The sequence below is a fragment of the Microtus pennsylvanicus genome, chromosome 9 (assembly GCF_037038515.1).
Source record: "Microtus pennsylvanicus isolate mMicPen1 chromosome 9, mMicPen1.hap1, whole genome shotgun sequence".
NCBI classification, from domain to species: domain Eukaryota; kingdom Metazoa; phylum Chordata; class Mammalia; order Rodentia; family Cricetidae; genus Microtus; species Microtus pennsylvanicus.
In genome coordinates this window covers 80,631,229-80,650,133 of record NC_134587.1, presented here as the reverse complement: position 1 = coordinate 80,650,133, position 18,905 = coordinate 80,631,229, and the positions used below count along the sequence as shown (strand labels likewise).

General features: G+C 40.5%; 1 protein-coding gene across 2 annotated transcripts in view; it reads right to left on the bottom strand.

Annotated features, from left to right (window-relative positions):
- The window catches only part of Zdhhc2 (zDHHC palmitoyltransferase 2), a 53,699-nt gene that overhangs the window by 24,531 nt on the left and 10,263 nt on the right, over positions 1–18,905 (bottom strand). For both annotated transcript variants that reach the window (XM_075986557.1, XM_075986558.1), the window contains exons 2-3: positions 8,752–8,778; positions 7,410–7,504 (exon numbers count right to left, since the gene is read on the bottom strand). In XM_075986557.1, coding sequence (XP_075842672.1) covers positions 7,410–7,504; positions 8,752–8,778 — 122 coding nt within the window. The remainder of the gene's footprint in view (positions 1–7,409; positions 7,505–8,751; positions 8,779–18,905) is intronic.

Here is an 18,905-nt window from a genome sequence, read left to right as displayed (position 1 = left end):
CTTGGCTACCGAGAGAGTTACTGTCTCTAAAAAAGAAATTAAGATGACACAAATGTCATTTATGTCATGACAGATTATTTAATAAAAATTTGATCATGACACTGGGCCCTAAACCTTTGCCCTCCCAGAAATAAACTAAAAACAGAACAAAACCAAACTTCACCTTTCAAGTGTAGATAACTTTTACATTGGCATAATATTCTTGTGCGCATGATCTTTTGCTAGACTTAATCCTACCTTGCAGGCCCATTAACGTAAAAACCATGCCTGGCTTTCTACTTAGATGCTTCATATTCGAACTCAGGGCCTCATGCTTACATCCCAAGCAAGCATCCTCATCTGAGCCATTTCCCTAGCTCTTCTTATTACCATTCCTAAAACTGATTTAAAACCAGGTGCTGTCCACTGAACCTGATAGAAGAGAAAGTGGGAAGTACTCTACAACACATAGGCACAGGAGACCACTTCTTACGTATAACCCCAGCTGCACAGACATTAAGGACCTCATTGAATAAATGGGACCTCCTGAGACTGAGAAGCTTCTGTAAAGCAAAGGACACTGTCGCTAAGACACAAAGGCAACCCACTAACTGGGAGAAGATCTTCACCAACCCCGCAACTGACAAAGGTCTGATCTCCAAAATATATAAAGATCTCAGGAAACTAGACCGCAAAAGGCTAACCAACCCAATTATAAAATGGGGCATTGAGCTGTACAGAGAATTCTCAACAGAAGAACTTCAAATGGCCAAAAGACACTTAAGGTCATGCTCAACTTCCTTAGCGATCAGGGAAATGCAAATCAAGACAACTTTAAGATACCATCTTACACCTGTCAGAATGGCTAAAATCAAAAACACCAATGAGAGCCTTTGCTGGAGAGGTTGTGGAGAAAGGGGTATACTCATCCATTGCTGGTGGGAATGCAAACTTGTGCAACCACTTTGGAAAGCAGTGTGGCGGTTTCTCAGGAAATTCGGGATCAACCTACCCCTGGATCCAGCAATACCACTCTTGGGAATATACCCAAGAGAGGCCCTATCATACAACAAAAGTATATGCTCTACGATGTTCATAGCAGCATTGTTTGTGATAGCCAGAACCTGGAAACAACCTAGATGCCCTTCAATGGAAGAATGGATGAAGAAAGTATGGAATATATACATATTAGAGTACTACTCAGCAATAAAAAACAAGGACTTCTTGAATTTTGCATGCAAATGGATGGAAATAGAAAACACTATCCTGAGTGAGGTAAGCCAGACCCAAAAAGAGCAACATGGGATGTACTCACTCATATTTGGTTTCTAGCCATAAACAAAGGACATTGAGCCTATAATTAGTGATCCTAGAGAAGCTAAATAAGGAGAACACAAAGAAAAACATATAGGCATCCTCCTGAATATTAACCTTCAGCAGGTGATGAAAGGAGACAGAGACAGAGACCCACATTGGAGCACAGGACTGAAATCTCAAGGTCCAAATCAGGAGCAGAAGGAGAGAGAGCATGAGCAAGGAACTCAGGACCGCAAGGGGTGCACCCACACACTGAGACAATGGGGATGTTCTACTGGGAACTCACCAAGGCCAGCTGGCCTGGGTCTGGAAAAGCCTGGGATAAAACCGGACTCTCTGAACATAGCGGACAATGAGGACTACCGAGAACTCAAGAACAATGGCAATGGGTTTCTGATCCTACTGCATGCACTGGCTTTGTGGGAGCCTAGCCAGTTTGGATGCTCAACTTACTAGACCTGGATGGAGGTGGGGGTTCCTTGGACTTCCCACAGGTCAGGGAACCCTGATTGCTTTTCGGGCTGGGGGGGGGACTTAATTGGGGGAGAGGGAGGGAAATGGGAGGCGGTGGTGGGGAAGAGACAGAAATCTTTAATAAATAAATAAATTAAAAAAAAACAAAACCAGGTGCTGTGAATTGCCGGTGAATTGGCTTATTAAATGACTTTTAAAAACTGTCATATACATTGATATCATCAATATTTTAGGCCTTTTCACCGAGTTTCCGGGTCTTTTTCGCCTCATGGGTAACTTCTAGGGTGTGTTAGACATGGAAGACCCTAGCATGTTTAATGTTCAAAATAATAAATTAATCAGAACACCCTGGACCAGCTCCAAGAAATCAAATGCATAATCTTACTTACATAATATAGAGGTCAAAAATAGATTGCTACCTTGGAATAGGGTAGAGCTACATGATTCTCCCTTCCACCACTTCCTCTTCCAGAACATTATGGTATGCAAAGCCCTGCCAGTCCACAGATTAGAAGATGCTATCTGTACATATCTGAAGGTACTGAGCAACTTGGAAAGCAGAGCTGCTAACTCCTGATCTATTCTCCAACCTCCAGATGTCACAGTTCTTCATAATCCTGGTTTTGCTTCTGTTAGACTAATTTTATCTTGTTTTTAAAGAATACAGTAGATTTACTTAACAAATTGAGAAAATACTGTAAAATTTCTAACATTCCTATATAGCCCATCACTAAGTTTCTCACATTACTATCTTACAGTAGCATGGCACTTTTAGCACTTTAATAAAAATAATATTGATACACTATTGACTAAAGTGCCTAACATAAAGTTCAGCATAAACAGTCAGATTTTCTGTTTTGGAATATCTTTTTCTACTCTGGTATTTCTACTCCATACATCTGCATAATATGGGATTATGGAAATAAAGTATTTTCAATCGCCATATGCCCTCAGCTTCATTTTAGCCTTGGGGGGGGGGTGTCTCAGATTTTCCTTCGTCGTTCATATTTTCCTTTTCTTGTTTCTTCTTACCCCCATGTAGTTGTGAGTAGTATTAGTATTGAATAGAGGGCCATTTAATCACAACGTTTCTGATATTCGTCTCCTGATAAAACTGAGGGTTATGGATCGTTAGGGGGAAAATTGATATTGGCATCGATGGACCTACCAAGCTGGCCTCAATCACATAGTTAAGGGAGGGTATAAATTTGTGTTTGTTTGTTTAAGGTTTAGTTTGTGTAAATGGATGTTTCCCCTGCAGGCACGCACATGTAGCAAATGTCTGTCTGATGCTCTCAGAGCTTAGAGAATAGCACCATAGCCCCTGGAACTGGAGTTATGGTTGATTGCAAGTTGCCAGATGGTGCTGGAAACTGAGCCCAGGTCCTCTTGAAGAACAAGTGCTTCTCCCCATTACACCATCTCTCCAGCATGAGGGAGCTTTCATCAGGGCTTTCTAGTGTCCAGTTCCTTGGTAAAGTTGGGTTCAATTTTAACCATAAACACAAAGAGAAAAATCATTATTTATATCTTAAAAACTCACATAAATACATTTTCCTGTCTGTTGGTTATGTTTGATGTAGGGGATACACATGCACATGTGGTGATATTTTATTTGTGTTTTAAATAATAAAGCTTGCCTGAAGATCAGAGAGCAGAGCTAAGCCACTGAAGGCCAGGCAGTGGTGGCACCCACTTTATTCCCAAGACTCTGGAGATAGAGGCAGATGGATATTTGTTAGTTCAAAGCCATCCCGGGCTACACAAAATTGAGCCAGTCTAAAAGAGAAAAAGAGCTCACACAAAGGTACTCCCAGCACTTGGGATCACATGCCTTTAATCCCAGCACCAAGGAGGTGGAGACAGGCATGATACAGCTGGGCAGAGAGAGGAATATAAGACAGGAGGAGACAGGGGCTCAGTGCAGTCTGACACAGTCGGTCTGAAGAGGCAGTCTGAGGCTGGATTGCCCCCTTGGGTCTGAGCATTGGTAGAGGTAAGAACTCTAGTGGCTGGTCACTCTGCTTCTCTGACCTCTCAGTTTTCACCCCCTAATCTCTGGAGAGCAACTAGAATTCATGCTACAGCTGTGCAGACAGGAGTGCTATGACAGAATGGAAAAAGGAATCTAAAGCAGGAGGAGACGTAGCTCCTTGCATTCTGAGGCAGCAGTCTGAGGCAGTCTGAGGACACAGTCTGAGTATTCATAGAGACAGGATTGCCCCTTCAGCAGGAAGATTCAGTATAGGTCAGAGGTCTCTTTAGTGACTGGTCGCTCTACTTCTCTGATCTTCAGCATTAACTTCTATATCTGACTCTAGGTTTTTATTACTAATACCAATTAGAGTTTGTGTAACACACACACACACACACACACACACACACACACACACACACACATTCGTTTGTCCACTAAGTTGCTAACAGAGTTTTCATAAAAATGCCAAGAGTCTGATATAATTGGTAGTATTGAAAATTATTTCAGTCCCTTCTGGGTAGCAATTTGATAAGCAACTGAAATTTTTTTGATCTAGTAATTCTACATCCAAGAATTTTTTATTAAAAATAATTTAAAATATAGGTAAAATTCTACATACATACTCACTAATATCTGTACTATATATAATATGCAACTGGGTTCAGCCATAGAATTTAAATTTAAAATTGGGGTATCTTTACATCAGCCATTACATAGTTCAAGGAGGATATTATGCTGCTGTGAAAATTAGCAATATGGGCTGGAGGGATGGTTCAGTGGTTAAGAGCACTTTTCTGCTCTCGTAGAGGACCCAAGTTCAGTTCTTAGCATCCATGCCAACTGGCTCAGAAGCACCTCTAACTCCAGTTCCTGACACCCTCTTCTGGCCTCTGAGGGTAACTGCATACACGAACACACACACACACACACACACACACACACACACACACACACACTCACACGGTTTTGTGTAAACAATTATCCAGCAAAGTCCCATCCAGTTTTAAATTCATTGTGATTCATTTCTACACTTGTCCTAGGAGGGTTGCTGTTTTATATGGTATAGGTAGGGAAACCCTCCACGTGATACTGCAAATATGTAAATGAGAGATTATACCCTCTTGGCTCAGAGTGGCAGCAGGAGGGGGCATGAGCTCACAATGAAGGCATCTGCTAAAGTTATAGCCTGAAGATACTAACTGTATCTGGGATGGAGGAGGAAGAAGAGTCAAGGATAACTCTAAAGCTTTGGTTTGAAGAATGGAAGATGTAACTGCCATTTGTGAGATGGAACCGCTCTAAAAATATGATTAGAAAGTGAGTAGGAGATCCAAATGTTTTCAGATATGCTGAATTTGAAATTTTTGTCAGATGTCAGAGAGGTAGTTTTAGATGTGTCTGAAGTTCTGGAGAACGGTCTGGGCTACTGTATTAATGAGAGTTTTACCAATGGCAGACTATATGAAATTATAAAATTAAATCGGATCTCCAATGCAGATATATAGAAAAAGAGGTCTAGAAAGTGAACTCTGGGATAATCCCATGCTTGAGAATTTCAAGAGAGATAACTGTGTCTGGTACAAATACAAACAATATTTTTTTAATGAGAAAATGGAAATAATATTATAAAAAAATACTGAAATGGCACATTCAGGAAGCTGCATGAGTGAAGAGTTACAGGACCATAACACAGGGAGTCAGAGACCTAGACAAGGATTATTGTTGCCAGGCAAGGGAGATCAGACTTTACCATGTGGGAGTATATACAGTCACAGAACAGACACATGCAGTGGATTAAAATGTTAAATTTCTCTTTAGATGGAACACTCTGGCTTCAAGGTGGAAGATAAATTTTTGCAGGGTTCTGGGAAGGGGGTGAAGATATATAGCATCCCTGATGATGGATCTGATTGAGATGGTAAGAGGGAGGGATCAAGAAAGAGAAGTAGGAGGTAGGGAGGAATTGAGGAGACACCAAGAAAAAGAGTCACAGACAGAACCAGAGAGACAAAGGACAGAGACACATGCACAGAGGTAGAGACAGACAGACAGAGAGAGACATGCAGAGACAGAAAGAGTGAAGAAGAGATAGACAGAGTGAGAGACAGAGATAGAGACATAGACAGACAGACCCCAGGCTCCAGGCCTCCACGAGGCTTACATTTAAGAAACAGACATGCTATGGTTTAGGGAATGACAAAGCAGTGCTCTCTGTATATGAAGTGTCACTGGCCTGCCCAAAGAGGAAATGTCTGACAGAGCGACACATATATTCAAGCTCTCAGAAGAAATCAGAACTGGGAAAAGATGTGAGAGTTATCAACGGAGAGGTGGTTGGTATCCACCTGAGTGGATGACATCACTCACCCGATTGATAGAAGTCAGCATTTTTTTTTCAGACCTACCCAAAAGCCAAGACATGTGATAGAGAGATTATGAGCAAGAAGTGAACACTATATGAGGGAGGAAAAATACATAGAAAAGGAGAAAGAAGTACAAAGAGAAAGAAAAGATGGTCCACGAAGCACTATAGTCTACACATACCATTATTTCTGTGCAAACATGTGGGTTGGTTTTAATACATTTTCCAGGCTGAAAGCATTGGCTTCTATGTTCACAGGTTCAAGTCAAACTGATTGCTTTAGGGAACAATTTACAGTGCTGTGGCTTCTTTATAGCTTGGCCTACTAAAAATATGCGATGAACAACAATGTTTATTTAAATTCAACAAACATATACTACAGCAAATGCCAAGAGCAAAGGGTGTGGAAGATACCATCCCTTGCTCTTACCCAAACGAGAGACCCAGAAATGAACAGCACGATATATTCAAAAATGCAGTTTTAATTTAGTCATATGCTACTACTTAAAAGCCTCTGTAGTAAAGATTGCTAGTGTTCTCCCAATAACCACTCCTCTCTTCAGTGGCTGACATGATCACTGAGAATAACATTCCTAGACGTCCATGTGAGATGTGCCATAATGAAGTCATCTAAATGCAAGTGGAAATGGAATCAATAACTTGAAGAAAATGTCACTGAGGGAAAGGGCACCTCTGTCCTACTGTCTATGGCCTGCTGGCTATAATGTATTTATAACGTCTGGAATTAGAGCTACATCTTCAGCCAAGCAGTGGTCTATGGAATCAAAACAGAACAATAAGAAGGAGTCTGTGTGTGTAAAAGTTGTGGACTAGCTATAGATTTCTTGAATACAGAGAAAATGAGTTAAGCAATTGATTGTTGCTATTCCTGGTGATTGCCAGACAACTAATATGTATTTAGTATAATAATTAGTATGGAATTACAATAAATTGTCTATCATCTATGTATGTATGTATGTATGTATGTATGTATGTATGTATGTATCTATCTATCTATCTATCTATCTATCTATCTATCTATCTATCTCACCTATCTTTTATTGATCTATCTGGATACACAACTCTAATGTAGAAAAGAATGCATATAAGATTTGATTGAATAACTGTACCATATGCAAAAGTAAGTACTTAGTGAAAATCCCAAGTGTTTATTTATGCGTATACAGATTTTTTAAAATCCAAAAATATCACCATATTCAATAGTTTGTAACGACTGATGAAAAGAAGGCAATTCATTTTCAGAAGTCAGCATTACTGATTGCTATTGCTTTAACTTACTTCTTTTGAAGGATTCATGGGCAGTGTAAAAATGGTCTTCCAGTATGACCAGACAAACATTGCAAAGAGTAGATGATAAGCCATGAGGCACACAACTAAAACGAGAGAAACATAATTATCACTGTAATATGCGAAATTTTGCTCCAATCATGGTATTCATAAACTATTCAAATTAACAATGATATACTGTAAACAGTATTTAGATCATATTCAAATAAGTGCAACTCTTTGAGTAAATACCTGAAGTCAAGATATTTTAACATCTCTAAATGTATCACTGACTAGAACCTCCCCATCACTCCATAGGCCCATCTTTTTGCAAACTGGCGAATCAGATTTTTTTCTATGCTGTAGAAATGGGACAGTTATATAAGAGTAAACCCAATATTAACCAAATGTTCGGACTTCCAGGCTTCATGAACTTTGCTTACTGAGAGGCAGAGAAAGCAGTTCCCATCTGAGAAGCTGCTTGCCCGTTTGCTTAGCTCTGGTTGACACTGGTGGCTTTCCTGGTTATAACGTGGTTATAATGACAACATGTAAACAGGGACCATCTGGAGGAAGTGATTTCTGCCTGTGGAGGTTCTAATGCTTGATTTAGTACACAGGACAACTGTTAGGAAAAGCATCCTGAGTCTATTTGTTTGATAATATAAACACACTTTGTATGTTCTTTTAAAGGCTTGAAGTACTACACAAATTTAAAATCATAATTTCATCCTACTGAAAACAATTCCATCTGAATAATACATTAGCGTAGTTCTGAAGTAAACAATTGCAGAAAAATGTGCCAAATGAGAATATAGACATGTCTGAGGGCTGGGGCTGCATAGCAGCGGTAGACTTCTTTTCTAGATGGCACCAGGTCTCTACTGCCAACAAAAACTAAACAAATAAATAAGCAGAATATGACATGTATTATGTTTTAAATTTTCACTAAAAATTTTCAATTTTTCCTAAAGAGTTATGATATTTATACCTGTGGATTCATTTACAATTTGGATTATCTAATATGGAACTTAAATCAGCATAACACAAGCAGAGGCAAGATTTCATATGCTCTGCAGGTAGAGAGCTTAGTTATGAAGTAGTTCAAGCTGGGACAGGAGGTCGTTCATGTCCTTGGATCTTGGAGCATTAAGAATCTTTGAAACAGTTATGGCCATTACACAGTATTTGTGAGAGAATTTAGTTTGGGAAATTAAAAAAATGATATGCCATTAACTCTATCATATTACCATATTGTCAAGATATAATTTTTAAGCCCAACCAAATATAATGGATATAATTTTTTAAAAACTATTCTTAAGATATTATCTCTGCAACCATCATAATATTTTACCTTGTTCACCAATGTTCTCCATGGATACTAGAAACAGAAAGAAAAAAAAAAAGGTCATAGGTTATGTGAAGTTCATGTAAACCGAAGGCCCTGAAGACAAAAAAGACATTAAAATGGACTGATAACTTGGCTTCCCTTCAAACCAACATTCTTTAAATATTTGTTCAGCTTTATGTAGGGGTGAGCGCTGTGGACGGAGGGTAGAGAGGTGGAACTGGCAGCCACAGTCAGCCATGCTTCAACGGTGCGCCTCAAGTAGCAAGGCTGTGCTCCTCAAGTGTGGCCCTTGTGGGCCTCCGTAGATTGGCGTATTGACCTTCAGCTATAGAGTTCAGGTCAAAAACCGTGTTCTCCAGGCCCAGTACGTTTCCTGAGATATTTATTGGTATTTATGACTGAGCCACGGTCTCGTCAATTCTCAGCAAAGAACCAAATGTCTTGAATGGAGAGCCCATATGCTCCACATTCTAACAGCAGGGATCCTCAGGCTCCTGGCTCTCATTGCTCCCTGTGCAATACTGAGGGGCCCAGGCATGGCTTGGAGAACCACTTGCCCTCAGGGGCTTCCTCTGAAGATAGCAGCTGGGTGAGGAGAAGCCATTGACAATGGGAAACAGGCTGGAACAGGAACCTGCATCCAGTGGTCCACACGTTCTCTTTACCCCTGGTTGAATCTATTTTGCTATCCGTGTGATTTTCCCATGTTAGTAATAATGTCTTTTGGAGTTTGGGTATTTCTCAGTTGCAGCAAGAGAAGGATGTATTTTTTCTTTATCTTTTTTTCCTACGTAGTTTTCCTTACTCCAGAATGAAATGTCACTGCCTTAAGACATGCTGCCATCTTGGGATCAGGTGACAGAGTTTTAGGGGTATCTGATCTGACCCACCACTTTCCCAACTATTTTTAAAGCCGCAGAGCCCACAGCTTTAGGGAACAGCCTGTCACATTACTGAATGGCTCTAAGAATTAAAAAGTTCATATGCACGTAGTGTGTTGAATTGTATTCGTGCATGGCTTTGAACTGTGGCATCTAGATTTCTGATAAATAAAACAATAAATAAGAAACAAAATGACAAAATCTCACATATCTAACATTGTACTTCGTCAAATGTTTCTCTCAGGTCAAATATACTATATCCACCACCTGCTTTGGAGATTCAGTGAGGAAATGGACGTCACAAAGAGTTGTGGCGTTTCTAATTAAATTCTAAGTTGTTAGCAAGCTCGTTAAGACTTTTTTTGTAAGCTGTTTGCAAGCCAAATATCATGTGCCTGTCTGGCTTATACTGGAGATGAGAAAAGACAGCTCAGTCATGAAAGTGCTTGCTTTAGAAGCATGGGCCCTTGAGTTCAGTCCCCAGCATTCACGTTAAAAATAAATAAATAAAAGCCAGGATGTGCTTGTAAATTCAAATTCAGTCCTGGGGAGGCAGAGACTTAAGATAGACGACAGCTCATGAAGAATAATGTCAGAGGTTATCCTCTGGCCTCTCGACACGCACCTGCACACATGTGCACACACATGAATGAACACGTATCCACATATACAACACCATATACCCATAATCACACACACACACACACACATATCCCATGTACACACATGCACACGTGCATGGAAACAAGTTTCCTAGCTTCTCAAACCTGCCGCATAAGTTTGTTTACAGATGAGAGTCTAATCAGCTGTTGATCTTCTCAGACTCCCTGGGGAGTTTATCTGACAGCAGATTCAAGGCCAGATTGTTCTTTGTGTCTGCTCAGCACAGGAAGCCAGGCATTTTTCCCTAGGCACCTACTTCCCTGCCCTCCCTCCCAAGGACTCCAAACTGATTGTAACCCTTTCCTGTTCTCATTTGGAACTAAACCAAGGCCACACAAAAGCAATTTGGATCCACGGGTGAGTCTACCTTCCGAGTGACCTTAATGACCGTTCCAGAGGTACTGGGGCCATAAAAGTTCTACTTGCTAACACATGACTGCTGTGCTCAGATCGGGAAATGGTAAAACAAAGAGACATTCAGCAAAATAAGCACAGCTTGTGTGAGCCGATAATCTCTCTGTCCTGGAACAGCAATCTATTAAATGGATAATCTAATATCACTAATTACATTATTTGTTAGCTTCACAGACAAAGTTTTAGTTGTATCTTTTTAAAAGCTATTTTTTTTTGCCATCCATGACTTATACTTCACAAAAAGTGTACTTCAAAATCTACAAATACTCTTTTATAATCAAACAAGTTATACGTAGAGCCACACTTAGAGGAGATTTGCTAACATTCATACAATGAGATGTAACAGCCCCCAAAGGCCATTTTCAATTACATTAATATTATAGAGCTATCAAATTTCTTACAGCCATGAATCTTTTTAAATTTAATCAACATCAAAGGTCAAAGGAAAGACTACTGTCTTAAAACTGGGTCTCTCGGCAGAAAGGAGGCTGAGGCAGAAAGCTAGACAGTTCAAGACTAGTCTGGGCAGCATAGTGCAACCTTGTCTTAGAGGCAGCTCACTGCTACATGGAGCAGGTGACTAGCGTATACAGGTCCTGGCTCAATATCTAGCACCAAAAACGAGGAAGCAAAGCAAAAATGTGTTTTAGTACTGGTTTCCCTTATAACAGGTGAGGATTAGTATTGTTGTAAAAATATAAGCATGGATTTTCTTTATCTATTCTTAGTGAATCGTGACTTTCTTATGGTCAATGGTCTATTTATGTTTTGTTTATTGAGACCCTCTAGTATGCTCCTAGAAGTGATCTCATATGTGTCTTCCTTATGTTACAAGTAAAGTTGTGAATAACCAGCTTCAAAGGGAAAACACCACTGATTAAATACCAGTACCCAAACTAGGGACATAACAAGCTCACACCACTGATTAAATACCAGTACCCAAACTAGGGACATAACAAACTCACACCACTGGTTAAACACCAATACCTAAACTAGGGACATAACTTACTCACATCACTGGTTAAACACCATACTCAACCTAGGGACATAACTTACACCACTGGTTAAACACCAGTACCCAACCTAGAGACAAAGCTTATTCACACATATCAGGAACACACTGATTTATTTTTATGAAAGAAATGAATGCCTTTTCCAGCATATTTTCCCAATTGTTACATTAGTGCCTCATCTTGAAAATTTTGATTTAATGTCAGAGCTATCAGATTTTAAAATGTCTTTTCTCACTATGTAAGGATATGTAAAATATATTATTTTCAAACATAGCTAATTTTAATAACTATTTAAGAAAAGCCACTCCTTGACTTTGGATACTTTTCTAATAATATGTATTAGGTAACTATAATATATGAGAAATATAAATTAATTTTTGAAAATATGAGTGGTAATGGAGTATAATTTGGTTACTTATAGCAACATAAGACTTAAGCGGTATTGCCTGGAGAGATGGCATAGAAGTTAAGGACACAGTACACAGCTGGGCTGTGCTTTGTGACATTAATAATATAATTAAACACTATTGCATTAAAACTCAAAAGCCATATTAAAACCAAATAGTTACCTCTGGAAGATGTATTATAAATATGCTCAATACAACTATTTAATTCATTGAAGTTTTTATTTTACTTTTTCTTGTGTGTGTGTGTATGCATGTGTGTGTGTGCGCACGTGTGTATGTGCACGCGTGTGTGTATGTGTGTGCAGAACTGTGGAAGCCAGACAAGGGCATTGGCTTACAGATACTCACACAATTAAATCAATAATGACAAAATGGTACTGATCCTTAACACAGGTAATGAGACAAAACCACACTTTAGTCTTGATGGGGCACTTAGCATGATACTTGTGAGCATGCTTCCTGAAAGTGAGAAGGTTTATTTTGGATCTAACACTTTACCTTAATGAACACAAACTCATTTTGTTTCTAATGTGAAACAAAGACAATTATACCTACATTCTCCTCATATAAGACAAATATAATTTGTTTGGGGTGGAAGGATAACAGCACTTCTATTATTATATTAAAATGTTTTCTATTTATACTTCTGGGGAACAATCAAGACATATGCAATAGCAACCACGGTGGGCTACGTTCATAGTGCATTGGTCTAATTTTGTCTGAAATAAGTACAATTTCTTCCTGGTCCATGTCCTGCAATGATCTGTCTTTCTCCAGAGACTTCCACTTCTCTGTTATGCCTCCAGGACTTAAAACCCTCCCCTGGCTAATTGTGTTACAGGAATCACAGCCCTTTATTGGCATGGATGGGATGCTGCAGAAAGAGAAACAGAGAGGGAACAACACATTATCACCATAGTTACTAAACTCTTCCTGTGTACCGAGAGCGAAACCAATCGCTCCATGGCACCTTAGACCCCATCGGACTGCCAGGCTAGGAGTTCAGGGTTCAGGTCTAGTTTCTGATTACCCCACTACTTAGGCTTCCTTCCTGTCTCTAGCTGTCATTATGATGTCGTTTTTTGTTTGTTTGTTTGTTTGTGTTTTATAAGAAAACTGATTTTTAGCAATTATCCAAACCATCACCCCCAGGATTAGATGAAATTGAAAAGAAAATGTATTACATCACACTCCACCTTGGGCAACGATACAGAACAAGCTAAGCTGGGATTGGGTGGGCTTTTCTGAGAATGTCCCACTGTGCTGCCCCGCTGTGGTGTCTGCCCTCTCACTCATTTCCCAGAGTAGCTGAGGTCACAGGATGATGCCAACATGTCCAGCATGGTGAGCTGTCCCATATTTCTTACCCTAGCCCTCCTTTCCTCATCTGCAAAAATCACAGTCCATTCCTTTATCAGAGATGTCCTCGCAAAGTAGCAAACAATGGGGTCCTTAAACAAAGGAGGCAAGAAAATCAAAAGTAACATGTGGACAAGGTTGGTGGCCACGAAAGCCTCTCTCTTTGGGTTACAATGGCCACCATCTCTCTATGTCTTCACAATGTCTTCCCTCTGTTACACTCTGCTTTCAAATTCTCTCTCTCTCTCTCTCTCTCTCTCTCTCTCTCTCTCTCTCTCTCTCTCTCTCTCTGTGAGTAAATAATGTAATATATACAAAAACAAGATTCCCAGAGTCAGCAAGCTGTGCAGACTTTGGTGAGACTGCAGCTTATTCATCCTGCATACCGCAGTGGGGCCCTCCATTTTCTACACGTGGCTACAGCTCAAGTTCAAGTTCAAACAATCATGGAACCTTTTCAGTTCCAACTCTCTTCCTTCTCAGTTTCAAATGCTTTTCTTTAGGCAAAAACCAGAGAGGCTCTGAGAAATTTCTTTGAACCATGGACTGTGGTGGATTCTGGACTCTTGCCAGGTCTAGCTAGTTCCCATGTGATGAGCTGTCCACCGTCAAAGAGAAGGTCAGGAGGAATCTACAGCCTAGGATGTTTCCTTCATTAGAACCTAGTTCTAATGACCATGCTGCTGGCGTTGCCCAGTGGAACTTCTCATCATCTTCTTACCCATGTTTACATGGATATGTTGCCTTGGCTACTTTTCTCTTGCTGTCAGAAAATACCATGATCCAGACAACTCATAGAAAAAAAAGAGTTTATGGGGGGTTACAGTTTCAGAGGGTGAGTCTGTGACCAACACGGTGGGGATATGGCAGCAGGCCATCAGGCATGGGACTGAGCAGGAGCTGAGAGCTTAGATCCTGATACACATACACAAGGCAGAGAGTCCAACTGGGAATGGCTCTGGACTTTGGAAACCTCAAAGTCTTCAATGATGTACCTCCTCCAATAAAGCCACACCCCCCAACAAGGCCACACCCCCAGTCCTCCTTAAACAGTTCCACCAACTGGGGACTAAGTAGTTAAACCTATGAGCCTGTGGGGTCCATTCTCATTTAAACCACCACACATTTATGTTGTTAAGAAGCTACTTGTATTTTAATTATTTTATCATGTTTGAAATATATATAAACAGGTAGAAACAATTTTTGTCATATATCTTCTTCATGTCATCACATCAATTTTTCATTACATGGTGTGGTGACAATTATCACAGAGGACAGAGGTATTATTATTATTATTATTTGATTTTTCGAGACAGGGTTTCTCCATAGCTTTTGGTTCTTGTCCTGGAACTAGCTCTTGTAGACCAGGCTGGCCTTGAACTCGCAGAGATCCGCCTGCCTCTGCCTCCTGAGTGCTGGGATTAAAGGCGTGCGCCACCACCGCCCGGCTCAGAGATATTATTTTTCTTTCTCACTACCAAACATCAGCATTTTATACATTAAGAGGATCAAACAATGCTTCTCTAAAGAAACACACAACTCCCTAAAACTATAATAAAAGTGGAGCATTTATCTTATGACCAAAGAAAGCACACAACCTTCTTTAAAATTACATCAATATTTCTAGGTCCGTAAAAGCTATTTGACACGAGGCGGCACTTCACAGCACCCCAGAGAAAGGAACTATGCAAGGCTAGAACACTAACTGCTGTGTTCACGGTTCTCACAGGAACAGATTTTACAAGGCTGCACTTGAAGAGATACAGTAACGTGTGAGCCAACCATGGCACCCTCAGAACTGCCACAGGTATAGTGCTGGCTCACTGTGGTTACTGAGTCACAGCTTCTGCAGAACGTCAAGGGAATTGGGTTGAGGTCTAGCTTGATGTTCAGTTCGGGATCACTAGGAATAGTGATTACCTTTGGAAACCCCCGTCACATGGTCACAAAGTCCTTACACATCCTTCTTGTGTGTGTGGCGGGGGGGGGGGGGGGGCGGCTTGCATTCTATGATCTTTTTTTTGTTCCAGCTTTCACTACACAACGTCTGTCCCTTCTTAATTATAGCAGATAGATCCATTCCCCTACGAATCATTTCCCACAGCATAGCACAAACTACCTGGCAGGGACTGCTGTAAACAACGAACATTGACTTGAAGCCAGAGCGGGTCTTGCATCATCCAGGCAACTCGCAGACGATGAACTGAATAGATTCCTTAATATAAATGGGAAGCTATGAAATTGCTTCATTTCATTGCAGTCAGCAATATGTGAACTGAATTTCTTCTTCTGCTCATTGTGAAAGAGCTCATCTCATTTTTCCTGCTGGGATAGATATTCACTTTGGGTTTCTAGAACCATTCCCAGGTCTTCCATCTGCAAGCACTATAGAAAGTTTGTCGTTCATTCATGAATTCTGTTCAGTCCTTGGACTAGGTCATAATTCATGTCCACAGTATTAATTCAAAGCACACTGATGCCCACACTTTTCTCCACCAACTCATGATCACCCACTGTCACGGTAAGCCGGCAGCCATTAAGTTTTCTGCCCCAAGCCTGGTGACCAGCATGAAGGCTTCCTCATAGTTGAGGTGTGTCTGTTCACAATTCCCCGCCCAAGAACTTGCTGCTGAACCATGAAGTGGCAAGAGAAGAAAATGCTGACACCTTTCATGGATACCCCTAGAGACGTTTACACTTGGACACCTATTATAAGCACCTCTGAAATAATTTTCCACTAAAATTACATTCTTTTATTTATTTATTAAAGATTTCTGTCTCTTCCCCGCCACTGCCTCCCATTTCCCTCCCCCTCCCCCAAACAAGTCCCCCTCCCTCGTCAGCCCAAAGAGCAATCAGGGTTCCCTGACGTGTGGGAAGTCCAAGGACCGCCCACCTCCATCCAGGTCTAGTAAGGTGAGCATCCAAACTGCCTAGGCTCCCACTAAGCCAGTACGTGCAGTAGGATCAAACTGTACAGTGACCCTCAAAAAAGCAGCAGAGAGTGACCATATTATTCAAGAATTCTATTTCTAGGTAGCCCAAAGGAACTTAAACCAAGGATCCAAATAGGTGTTTGTACGCACTGTTGAAGGCAGCATTACTCATAATAGCTAGAACAGGTGGAAACAACTCTGCCTACTGACAAACAGAATGGGGTAATTACACATAATGGCGTATTATCCAGTCTTTAAAAATGAAATTCTGCCACATGCTCCAATATGAACGAGCTTTGAAGACATCACACTGATGAAGTAAGCCAGGAACAGTCAAGTAGTGTGTGTTTCCCCTCAGAAGAAGCACCTAGAACGGTCAGATTGAATGGTGACTGGGAAGGGTGGGGCTATTATTGTTTAATAGGTGCAGAAATTCAACTTGGGAGTTTATTCTAGAGATGGATGATGGTTATGGGTACAAAAATTCGAATGTACTGAATACCACTGAACTGTACACTTAGAAACACTAACTGTACACTTAGAGAACATAAATGGTTGATACAGTGGATTTTTATGTTCTTTATACTTAACCACAGTAAAAACAAAACCCTGCTATTCCAGAGTCTATTTGCAACCACAAAGTTAAGTTCATATTTAAAGTTAACTGCAGTTTTCTCTCTTACCCTGGGAAGTAATCCCAGAGTGATAAACAGAGAAACACAGCCAGGCATCTCTACTGGTGAAGAGGCTCATTCATGAGTCTGCCCGGGTTCTCAGGGTCTGAGAACCAAAACAATGCCCAAGCAAAGTGGCTCCTCTCTCCCCGCCCCCATGACCTTTTCCAGTCAATAGGAAACAAATTATGTTCAGCACATTCTTACAAAGGGTTGGGGCAAGGAGAGGGAGGAATTGCAACATATTTTTAAAAGTCATTCTCAAAATCTAAATCAAGTAACCATTTCAGTACTTTTAAGGGAAGATGTAGTTGTCTGAGAGCTACAAAATGAACGTGGGGGTGTCTGGTCAATGTTGGCTCAGCCAGGGTGCTTTCTGCAAAACCATTTCAGTTTATGTTTTTAGTGATTACTTTTTATAGGTCTATTGGTTCTAATAATTTACCCTATCTGAATTGTAGTTATTATTATACTAGATGCTATTATTATATTCTACTGTCCTTTGAAATTCTCAAATCACATCTACAATTGATTCACCTAATTCTTCATTACACATAATTATATTCAAAGTGCAGAAGGAAAAGATTATCTATTTGCTACCCTAAAAATATAAGTGTATAAATATATGTGAATAAATAATAGTGTGAGTTTGTTTATGAACACGAATAGTCAAATAATAAAAAGCTAATCGTCTCATGAAGGACTCTATGCTTTATGCTTTAAATGTCTACTTCCTCACTAGGCTCAATTAAACAAACTCAGAGGGTACCCACCATGTATTGATTCATTCCAGAAGGCTAATTACTGTATGTTAGCTTTTCTCACAGGATTGGGGACCACCACTATGCACCTGCCGGACAGACTGGCCACTGCCATGAAGTTCCTTTGTATCTCATTTGCGGATACTATGAATCAAACAACCCTGCTTTGAAACATTGTTCAGATCTTTCCCTCTGCCTGACAAGCATATTTTCTGGCATTAGTCCCTCTCTTGCCCTTCCATCTCATCTGAAATGATTTTCCTCCGCACACTCTTCACATTCTTCTCGTTTGTGTGGTTGTTTAGGTATTTTGGGTGGGGGACTATGGGGGTGTTGTTGCTGTTGTTTTGGGATCAGCTCTTGCTAAATTGCCTAACCTGGCCTTGAACTTTCAATCTTCCTGCCTGTAATCCCGGGTGCTGGGATTACAGGCAGATATGCCTATATGCTGATATGCCCAGCATCCAATCCTCCTTGCCCTCCTTTTCACTTTTTGTCATGACACCATGAGTCTCTAACAGATTCCATAATCATTTATTGCTGTCTTCTCCGCAACTGAAGTGGAAGCTCAGTGTTTGTCAGGTTAACATGAGCCTAGACATATCTAGGAAGAGGAAAATGCCTTCATTAGATCGGCCTTACGCAATCTGAGAAGGTATGGTCTTGATTAAAGATTGATGGTTGATGGCCAAGATCTCTGTGGGTGGCCCCATCCCTGTGTAGGTAGTGGCTGAGAAAGCCAGTGGAGTAAGCCAGCAAGCAGCACTCCTCTGTGCCCTCTGCTTCCTTTCCTGACTCCAGCTCCCTCCCTTCACTTCTACCAGTGATGGACAGTTCCTGGGAATTCACAGTTCCCGGGAAGTATACATTGGAATAAAGCTTTTCCTCTCCGAGCTGTGTTTGGTCATGTTTTACAACAGCAATAGACCCTAAGTCAGACAAAGACCAATCAATAGGTGTTTTCTGAATGGACATATTAAAACCGTTCAAAATTTATGGATGCTTGAAATGCATTCAGTTTTTGGATTTTGAAGTTGCTTATTAATGGA